At 45.3% G+C, this 10,996-nt stretch overlaps 2 protein-coding genes across 2 annotated transcripts; both read right to left on the bottom strand.

Moving 5' to 3' along the window:
- Positions 1-965: 965 nt before the first annotated feature.
- Positions 966-5,572, bottom strand: si:dkeyp-74b6.2 (cerebellin-1). Its single transcript, XM_035148347.2, has 4 exons — positions 5,432-5,572; positions 3,766-4,394; positions 2,448-2,567; positions 966-2,328 (listed from the first exon to the last, which is right to left on the bottom strand). Exons 2-4 carry the CDS (start codon positions 4,066-4,068, stop codon positions 2,131-2,133), a joined length of 621 nt encoding a protein of 206 aa, XP_035004238.1. The 5' UTR covers positions 4,069-4,394; positions 5,432-5,572; the 3' UTR covers positions 966-2,130.
- Positions 5,573-7,211: 1,639 nt separating this feature from the next.
- On the bottom strand, positions 7,212-10,737 carry LOC118102263 (nuclear factor 7, ovary-like). The gene is made up of 10 exons (XM_035148330.2): positions 10,695-10,737; positions 10,177-10,411; positions 9,723-10,089; positions 9,477-9,572; positions 9,132-9,365; positions 8,895-9,042; positions 8,764-8,790; positions 8,594-8,658; positions 8,382-8,501; positions 7,212-8,187 (listed from the first exon to the last, which is right to left on the bottom strand). The coding sequence occupies exons 1-10, from the start codon at positions 10,735-10,737 to the stop codon at positions 7,786-7,788; spliced, it is 1,737 nt and encodes a 578-aa protein (XP_035004221.1). The 3' UTR covers positions 7,212-7,785.
- Between the last annotated feature and the right edge of the window lie 259 nt (positions 10,738-10,996).

The following is a 10,996-nucleotide window of genomic DNA, read 5'->3' on the forward strand; positions in this document are numbered from 1 at the left end:
GTTGTATCCGTCCGTCTGTGGAGTTTATTACTTACATGAACCCGATTCTTCTTATAAATACTCCAAACTCATTTCTCACACATTCAGTCATCACAAATGAAAATAGTCAACTAGACGACGGATGAATTCATTTGGATGAATATCTAAAGCTGCAAAAAACTTCTGCTGAACTTTTATTGATGAATTCATCCCGGTTGGTGTTTGGGTTTTTCCGTTTTCTGCGTGGATCCTTGTCTCGAGGCGTTTCTGTAGTTTTGGAGCCTTCACATGGTTTTTCCCTCCAGACACGAGTCAGCAAAGTGCTAACACAGGCCTCCGCTGTGCACCGGGCCGTTGAGACTGATCCACAGAGACGGTCCGGTGTGAACTCAACAGGCCTCTGGCACCGAAACCGCTCCTTCACCGCCAGTCCTCCATCTGCCACCGGATCCACCGCAGAGAGACAGTCCATCGCTGTGCGTCACCGAGGACGACAAACTCACATATAGATATACATGTTCCGTTTAGGGATTTCAATAAAGCTGCTGTTTGAATGGTTTAAAAATATTTGTACCCGATACTGGTGCAGGACTCTATGTGAGGAAAGCATCAGGATTCACGTATAGGTGCTTTCTAGATGTCTGACTGTGACTGTGATCCTCGTATCATCTCTGGGGCCACGCGGGAGGGATACCCGCTATTTAAGGAACAACCGTCTGTCGGCATCAAGGGATTTCGAGAGCGTATGAAAAGTACAGCAGAGGTGGTTTGGAGGCCACGATAGTTTCAGCATTTATCAAGGACGTGATGAGCGTGTGTCCTTGTCAGATAAGTACATGTGCAAGCTGTCAGACTAATGAACTGCAGAATTACACAGCGAGAGCAGATTTGTTAACGCAGGCTGTAGCAAGATGATTTGACGATGTTATCAGCAGTGATCTCAAAATCTAATTTAAAAAAAACAAAACAGCTCAGACTCTTTTGTAAATCACCAAAACTGAGAAAGGTTTTTAATAAAAGAGAAGTCGTTAAACATGAATAAAAAGTATTGCTATTCAATTAATTCAAATGGAATGTGAAGCTTTTTTCATTTTGCCTTTTGGACTTTATCAATCTGCGTGAAGCTGAACCCCCTAACCCTGTCATTGTACTCCTCCGGTTTTCAAACTCTTATCCAGACTCAAACCCGAACACACGATTCACATATTTTTTACTTAAACTGTCAATGGGTCAAACATAGAGACTTTAAACAGAAGAACTTGCCTGAGATTCTTTTCGAGACAACCGGCCTAAAGATGTCGCCCACATGCTAACTAGCGTGGCAGCACTTTGCCTTAATTACATTTCCTAATGCATGATGGTACCTGTAGTTCCACACGTTAGAGGAAATCCCCCAAATTAATTATCACCCAAATTATCCAACAAAACATAAAATAGGACCGACAATACGTTGATATAACCTTTTCTCATGTTTGACGATAAATATCTTTAAAGAGGCCTGACGGTTGATGTGGTGTCGGGGGGGGTGAAGCCACAGCTGGATTAAACAAATGAGACACAACGTGCTGACTCGTGATCTTTCGACCTCCTGGAAGGTGGATTTTATACATTTGGGACAGAGCTAGCTTAGCATTCACCCTGTTTGTAGTTTTTAGTGCAAAGCTAAACTGTTTACAATCGTTTTCCTACAGAACAAACACGAGGGTGGTGTCAACTCCACGGGAACATTACTGTTTGTCCCTCAAGTTATTGAAACTGCATCGATCACATTCACGACTTCATCCAGCACCGCTGAGCACTAACTGGATCATGTAGACATACAGACAGATTGGTACGAGTCAGGGAACAGACACAATCATTTTCTTTACTGCCACAAACATCGGATTTCATGCACTAACTGAAAATCACTGAACCTCAGACAGGGTAGATGACACGCTACAGTATTTAGACCACGTACAGCACAACAAGACACGTGAGCGCAACACAAATGGAAATTACATTCAGGTGCAACGTGAATTCACCCATCTGATGCTTATAAAGAGGCATCAAAGCAGTTTGGATGTCACTTCCAGCTTTAACGTGGAACTCAAACAGCATTTACTGACGCCTCCTCCTTTATGTCAGAAAGTAACCATCTGACCCTAGACCAGCCTACAAGGGGAACACCAGAAAGCCAGAGAACGTGGAGTACTTCCACCCGCCCATCAGGTTCCCCCTCTCCAGCTTGAGGTAAACCTTGTCCCCCCTCTCCATCATCACCAGCCCGGCGTTGGTGGCAGCCTCCCTGGTCACATCCTGGTCACCTGCGAAGGCCGAGATCACCGGCGAGCCATTGAGAACCAGACTCACCTGAGAAGACAGAAAACGTGATGAGGATATGCTTCACATCTATGCGTTTTTTTGTCCTATTTTCTTGTTTTAGATTGGTTTTAACTAAGTAAACTATTCCTTGAAGCTGCCGTTCTTACTTGAATCGTCTGCCGGTTGTAGACCTTGACCACATGGAAGCTGAAGCTGTAGACTCCTTTTCTCGGGGCAACAAAGATGCTCCTTGCTGGGTCAAAGTGGCTGCCAACATTCACCAAGATCTGAAAACAAAATGAAAAGATGATAAATGTTTATAGAGTAGCACAACAGGGCCGGAGCAAAGTAAAGCAACATTAAAATGTGCAATATCTGATGAATACGCCTACTTTTAAAAATGTTTTTACCGCTGAGCGTCTCTTTAAAATAGAAAAACAAAAGGTGGATGAGAACAAAGTGTTCTACCAGGTGTACCGGGTTGAGGACAGCGATCAGCACATGGTGACACGAGCAATGACTCAGATCCTCAGGTTTGTTGTTGGATGCCTTGAGTTGGCAAAGGACCAATGTACTTTCTGTATGAACAGTGTGATCAGGGACCGGAGATTCCAGCGGGGGGGTTCTTTGTCACCGAACCTTGTCACCGAACGCAGCAGCAGTCAGAACGTAAAGTCCTGTTCGAGGTTTGTCAGTGGCTCTGCTGTCACGGCCCCAGGAACAGGCTACCAGAGGAAGTCAGACTTTTTATTTTATTTCCAACAGCTATTTTGAATGGTGCTATATAAATAAAGATATTATCTATTATATAATATATGTTATATTATCTTAACAACTGTTTGCTGTCAAATTGTGCACAGCCCATAAGATCCATTAGTGAATAAATCGTATATTGGCCTCAGCAAATGCCCGACTCTTTATCTATAGTGTCAACAACAGATCTCAAATTAAAGTCTCATTTAAAACCCTATCAGATCATGTAAGTGTGTGGTGCCTGTGGTTTAGGAATCAAGTCTCTACACTGCATTGTTCAAACGGATGATTCACGGGCACCAGCTTGAAAACACAACGTTCCACATACCATGTGCCCTGATGGGGGCAGGACATGAAAATGGTGCATCCACATATTTTTGTGTGGACACACCTGTACACATATCTTCACCCACATCTTCGGTACTCGTGCAGTTTGATGGTTTAGGCAAGGCCACACATGTGTGGGAGCCTGACTGAGCTGCAGCCAGACCTGACCTCAGCTCATTAAATCCCTGCTCCCAAGAGTTTTGTGCAAAAGCTTCGTAGAAATCTGATGTGGCAGCAGACGAAGGCTCATGCATGTGCAATGTTTCCTTTTCTAAAATCGTGACATTGTTGTTTATGTGGGAAATGTCACAGTCCAGCAGGGGATGAAATGTAGTTTTCTTTAAGGGCTTGATTTGTGACGTGATGGGTTTAGGAGAATAAAGTGAACAGCCTGGTGAAACCCACCTGGTCGAAGTAGATGGTCATGGTGCGGTTGCTCATCTCTGAGGGCTCGTGGTTGGTGTTGCGTACGGCTGAAAACGCCACCCGCCCGGTCCCTGACCTCACCGACATGCCCAGAGCGTTACCCGTTGTCTCCGCGGAGGGGGACGAGTCGCACACCACCAGGCACTTTCCCTCCAACACGATCGGCTCGGTGTCATTCTGGCAGCTGACGTGTGAGGGCCCCCGGTGAGCGAGGAGCAGCAGTCCGAGGAGGAAGGCCGAGCGGGCGGTGAGATATGGTGGAGGGGGCCGAACTGGGGGCATAGCTCCAGATGAGAACGAGCTCCGGGTGCTTCTGGGCTTTGCCGGTGTTTTTCTCACTCCCACAACAGAGACACTCTCTTCAGCGAGTGAGACATTAAGTGATCTTATAATCCTTCTGTAACAGTTGTGCAAACACTGGGTGGTCGTGGACACTCTCTGGACAGGAATATCAGTTGGCGCCAACTTCCATGTGACTTCCCACGAGAGCAGACAGGATGTTCTGTTACACACAGTATAATTGGAGGTTATGCAGTTCCAGTTGCCATCAGCCAGCTGGATGCTGACACCGAGTCCCAACCGGTTTGGAGGCTGTCAACGCCTCAGGCCTGTTTCAATCAATAGAGCGTAGGAGACATGATGTGCACGAGAAAACTAAAAGAACGTTATTTTTAAAACACAAGAAAACACAAAAAAGACGCTTACAACCTGCAAACTACGACCAATGCCGTTCCCTAAATCCGTTTCTCTTACTTCTGACAAGGAGGTTATGTTTTTGTCTGCGTTCGTTCGTTTGTCTGCTAGTTAGCAGGATTCTGCTAAAGCTAATGCACGGACTACTGCAAAACCTGGTGGACGGACGTGGTATTGGTCAGGAAAGAACCCAGTATATTTTGGTGCAGATCAATAATTTTCTTTCCCACTTTCTATGACGTTTTTTCAACAGTTTCCTTGATTTCTCAGCAAATTATTCAACGGATCCTGATGAAAATAAATCATATTTAGGCGACTGATATTTATAAGTGTGTGAAATTTGGTGCAGATCCAAAATAAAAATTAGTGAATTTAAATGTGGTTTCATGAGGTGACATTCTAGTCTTAAAAATAGAGGAACACTATATAACGATATTCAAACTGTCGAACATTACAAAGAATATTAAAAGCGATCGTTAGAAGAAGTGATGAGGTAATGCTTTGGCCGGGAGGAGGTAAGACGTGTGCGGTGGCAGCTGGACCGCGGGGGGGGGGGAACGCTGGACTATCACAATCCCACCACTGAGAGGCCATCTGTGGGTAAACACTCCCACTCGCTGCCCCAGCACCTCCCCAGTTTAGTCCATGTCTCTGCACTTGCATTCCTTTACACAAACACGTGAACACACACTAGATATGCAGATATTCCAATATTATCTCAACACATATCTGCAATAAAAAACAACAGCGTTTAGGTTTCATGCACTTTAGCTTTGTTAACCTGAAATAAATGAGAAATCGTTGTTTCCTCACAGGAGAAACAGAAGAATTTAGGAAAAATCATTTCCCAGAACAAAGTGGATCTCTACAGAACTTAGACAACATAACCACACAAAGCACAAACCCTCCTTTGCAACATGCAATAATAAATTGTATTTAAAAAAACACCCACCTCTCACGATAACCTCTGAGTTTGCAGGGATGCACAGAAACCAGCTTGCTCTGTGACGCTCGAGCATCTCAAGAGCCCAGTTCCCCCAGTTCCCTTCTTCAGCTTGGTCCCTGCTCCTCTGTCTCTCCTCTCTCGCTCTAATTTCCTCTCGGATCCAGGAAACCCCAGAGCTGGAGCAGACGTTTAATCCCATCACGAGCATCGCAGCCCTTCTGCTCTCACGGCTCCTCCACCCCCTGCTGGACCCCCCCCTCCCTCACTATCCTCTCTTTTACCGCAGATATGTGGGAAATCTGCCATTTTTCAATGTGAGCAAAGGTCTCACAGAGCGATAGATCACTTTATTCAATCCCCAGATGGGAAATCAAGTCAAATGAAAGTTGGCTCCTTTCATTCATTCTCAGCACTAACTCAGTGACACACACGTACAGTGGAGCAGGAACCATCCAGGGTTGCAGCGTGTTGCAGGTCGACCGGCCTCCCAGCATGCAATGTTAATAATCGTAGACATTGTAGACGTTCCTTGGCACCAGCAGTATTTAAGTTGTTCTCATTGAGGCAGGAGCAGTCTCTGCTACGTGCAGGAAAGAATTAGTTTCACGTGTGTATAGTAAGTTTCCCGTATTGAGGTCGGATACATGCAGGCATTCAGTGAATGAGACATTTAAACAAGGTCAATGACAGAGAACAAGCCAACAGACACTTGAACGGCTGCGTGGGAACATACATGTGTATGTGTATTTCTGCACATACCAATAATAATAACAATAATCACGATAATTATAATAATAAATGCTTTCATTCCAGACCCGTAACTCATTCTTCCATCAAGTTTCATTGTGATCCGTCCGGTAGTTTCTGCACAATCCTGCTCACGTGAAAACATTACAAGCTTTGTGGACGTTAAAATGAAAATGAAATATTAAAAGGGTTGATCCACAAAACAACGTATTGTATTTGTTTGTTGTATATTTAGTACGACAAAAAAAAAGTGTTAGAGTATTAAAGTAACTAGATACAACGACTGTGGTGGAAAATGTTTTGGAACTTGTATTCAAGTAAAATACAAGTTCCTTAGATTTACAGATACAGTTCAAGTCCCAGGTCAGAGAAACTAAATGAATCTTGTTGAAAGAGTCCGGGAGGCAGGTTAGCATTCAGAGGTGTGGTTGGTTTTAATTGCTTTCAGTAGTTAACCACCGAGGTGTGGTGTAATACGAGTCTGAAGAATGTAACTGATACCCCTGGGTCAGGAGAAGGCACCGGCTCTGCCCACGAGCCACAAAAGACTTGTTTTCCACCTCGAGCTCCACCCGACTAAATGTTTCTCTCTGTAGCTGCTGCCAGGAATGAACAAAGTGTTTTTAAGCTGCTGTCACGGAGACATGCACCGAAACTCCAGAGAATCACTGGACACGTGTGAGAGAGCGAATGTCCAAGTGAGAGCTGCCAGACTTTCTCCAGAGCTGCAGCCAGGCCCCGTAGAAAAGGCTCTCGAGCAAAGAATACAAATATCATATTGTTCATGTGTGAAAGTCAAACTCTGGAGAAAGTCCGGACCCAATAGTTTCAAATTGTCCAGTTTATGTCTGATACCAGCTTTACTGAAAACTAACGTGAACACGCACATCACGTGCATACGTGTGTACAGACGACTGATCTCTGAAATATGAAAGTTAAAGGAAGTCTGTTAAAGTTGTGCTGCAGCTTATGAAGACGTCAAAAGAAGTTCGCAGAAGTTGAAAAATATAAATGACAAACCAGTCTCAATTAATTTTTAAAAACACAATCTTTTATCTTCAGTTTTATACGTCACCCATTTAGGATGTGGATTTCAAACAATGACAAACATATAAAAAATATATTCTTTACATTTATATACACAAGTTGGGCATCAACTCTTTTTCGTCAGAGGTCAACGTGACAGCAGGGGATCAAAGTGTTGTTGTAAACAGGACAACAAGTAGAAACTTTGGGGTTTGGATTGTTGAGAAAGCAACATGGCCGCTATCGCAAAAAATATTTCCGCAAGGGGCGGGGCTTAGCAATTCTAGCTACATATAGCTAGCTGTATGAACTAGCTAGCTACAACTAAAATGTCCGTGGTGCAATATTGAAGTGGTGAAGTGGGCGTGGCCTATCAGGTCTGTTTTACAGTGACGTTATTTACATTATTCTTATCTCTGGTGCATTTCTGGTTTAAACGGAGATAACTTGGCCTGTTGCAGGTCAGTGTCACGCAGATACTACTACAGTACAATAAATCTATACAAAATCTAAACCACAATAGGTTAATAAAGTTGCTCCATAAGAACGTTTTCTCATTGGTTAGCATCATTCCTTCGCATCACAAATTATAAATCTGTCTCGATGATTATTTCCAGTCCCACCCTGGTGCTTCTCTCCAGAGGACAGACGACCAGCGGAGTCGTGTTTTTCCCGTCGTCTTGAACACAGGGATTGAAGTAGGGGTGCAGCGGCTCGTCGAAAGAACAGCCGCTGTACGTGTAGATGTGAGTCTTTGTCTCCGCGTTGTAGAAGGACACCGACCCCCCCTCGTAGTCCAGGAATATGCCCACTTTCTGCGGGGTTTCCTGGGGTTGGAGGGTGATGGAGGGGGCGGTGCAGGCGCTCAGGCTGCCCCCCTTTCGCCGGCAGATCGCCCAGTAGCCGCTGTCGGGACGCACCGTGATGGCCCCCTTCCTGTTGATGGACTCTCTGGCCACGCCGAGGTCCCAGTCGGTTTTATCTCCAACCTGGAACATGCAGAGAATCCGGAATTAGTATAAAGAATGCAGTTTTTATAATAACAACAAAATCAGTGGGATAAGAACGACGTAAAATGTCCTTCAAATATCTGGGATGTGATTATTGAGGAGTGTGCATCTAATCTCTGAACACGGTCGTACATGTGACATCTTCCAAACAATAAAATCACGCCTACTCGTACCTGAACTTCCCAGTAGCTTCTTCCATGCGTGAAGCTCTGTTTCCCCAGAACACAGACGCAGGTGTCAAACCGCTCAGGGTTGTTTGGTAGCGACGTCTTTTTCTGGCTGCTCAGGCTCACCTGCGGATCAGTGGAAATAACATTGTAATCAGCCTGTTTCGCAGCATCGTCCACAAGGGGGCAGTCTTATATTCACAGTCAAAGAACTCTACCTTCTTTCCATCTGGCGACAGGACCAGCCAGGCGGACGCAGTCTCAGGATCCAGAGTCACATCCACTGCAGAAATAAAGAAAACTGTGAGTCCAGGGAACAGGAGGAGATGCTGATCGAGACTGAACAATGCTACTGCAGAAAGAAAAGAGTGCAGGATAGTGAACACACCTGCATATTGATTCATCTTGTCTGTCTCTGCAAACAGGGAGAAGAAGAGTGTTATTTTCATGCTTTCGCTTCCACGACAGTCACTCAAATCTTTGGTCACTTTCGATGAGCGTCTTCTAAGAATCACTGACCTTCTGCTGAGAGTTGGTCGGCGAGTTCCTGACAAACATCCACCAGAGCGGAGACGGCTCTCCTCACCGTCCCCAGGCAGTTGTCAGGGTGGACCACGACCTCGGACCACTCTCTAGTGGACGGGAGGCTGCTGAGAGACGGGAAACCCTGAACCAGACGAAACAAACGGTTATCTCACGGGTTCAGCTGTCGATGTGTTGACGCAGCACAGAGATATTGAAATGTAGATTTCTAACCTGCAGGAGGTGAAGAGGGTTCTGAGTGAGCTCCAGGTGCTGCAGCTCGCTGCCCCTCGTCTGCAGCTCATTGATTTCCTGCTCCAGCTCGTGAAGCGTCTGCTTGGCCGTCCTCTCGGCCTCGCCCTGCCTCCCCTTCAGCTCCTGCACCAGCGCGCCCTCCTGTTTCCGGATGGCGCTTATCAGCAGGGCGCAGACCCGAGCACTGCTCTGAATCTCTTTCTCTGTGATTTTCTGTCAATTGAAAACAAACATTTTCACATAAATTTACAGGAAAACAAAAACCATCAGCAATTTGAACGGACTCGTTCTGAACTTGCATCTGTGAACCAGAGCAGAACTTACTTTGCTAATTTCGATTGAACTTAAGATCTCCTCCATTTTTCCAAGCCTGTCCTGGATCATCTGCTGAACTTTGCCCTTTGTAGCCCTGAGATGAGACTGGGAAAAAAATACAACAGCATGAAATTTTGAATATGAAGAGCCGACAATGCAGAAAAGGCAGAAGTTGAGACTTCTTGGGAACTTATTTATCTAATCAGAGGAAAACAGGTTTTTACTAATTGATAAATGAAATAAATGTCTCCTCACCTTGACCCTCTTGCTTTCCTTCTCCATGGGGACGACCTCGTGGTGTTTATGGCTCCCTGCCGTGCATTTCACACACACCGGCATCTGGTCTTTCTTGCAGAACATCGTCAGTGGCTGGTTGTGGTTCCTGCAGAGGTGGCTGCTGGTGAAGGTGGCCGGATCCGTCAGCCGGTGTCTCTGCAGCGCCGGCACCCTCAGGTGAGGCGTGAGGTGAAGCTCACAGTACGACGCCTGGCAGACGAGACACGAACTGACTGACGGGGACTTGTTCCTGTGGCAGATGTCACAGGGAACTTTGTCCCAGCGTTGGTTTGGTTCCACTAGAGACTCGAAACCCTCCTCTTCTGCTGCTCTGAGCAACAAAGACCTATTGAATTACCATTAAATGATGTTAGATCGCAACCAAATCAACCAAATTACATAAAATATTGAAATATATAAGTTAAAAACAAACCTTTTAATGAAATCAATGATTTCTGCAAATTCTCGGTTGATCCTGAGCTCTGGACGTTTTCTGTACGTCTGTTTGCACAGCGGACAGTCGGACTTGCCCCTCGAATCCCAGTAGCCTTCGATGCAGTCGAGGCAGAAGTTGTGTCCACACGGGGTGGAGACGGGATCGGTGTAGATGTTCAGACAGATGCAGCACTTGAACTGCTCCTCGAACTCGACAGAAGTCACGTTCCTGACTGGAAGAGGGAGATTGTATCTTAATCAAACGTGCACGTCTGAAAGTCTAAACATGAGTCTCAGAAAATGTGCAAACTCTGAAGATGACCGTTGATTTAACTGCATGCGGCTGCACGACATCAGAAATGTATACAAACCTTGCAACAAGTACATTTTGATCATCTGACAAAACACAGAAAACTGCTTGATATAAATCTACAACTTCAATCCTTCTTCCCCCGGCAGTGAAGTTTATAATAAAATATATAAAACCTATTTGTGATTGAATCCATCGTCTCCTACCTGTTAGGGTTGACATGTTGATGCGTCGGATTATCCTCATCATATGCAGCAGATTGAGCTTGTGAGTCTTAAATAATCCGTCAGGGACACAGTGTGTGAATGCCTGAGCTCCGCCCCTGCACTTCCCATAATCCCTCAGTCATTCTGGAATTTCTGGTCGATTACCTGAACTAGACATGATGTCAGCTCGTCATCCTGCGATGGAGCCGCTTGCCGAAAGTGGACAAGTAGGGTTGGAAACAGGTGGGGCGACTTCTCTATCCGGTTGTTTGTTTGCTTGAGCAACAGGATAATTAACAAGT

This window comes from Hippoglossus stenolepis, chromosome 23 (genome assembly GCF_022539355.2).
Source record: "Hippoglossus stenolepis isolate QCI-W04-F060 chromosome 23, HSTE1.2, whole genome shotgun sequence".
NCBI classification, from domain to species: Eukaryota; Metazoa; Chordata; class Actinopteri; order Pleuronectiformes; family Pleuronectidae; genus Hippoglossus; species Hippoglossus stenolepis.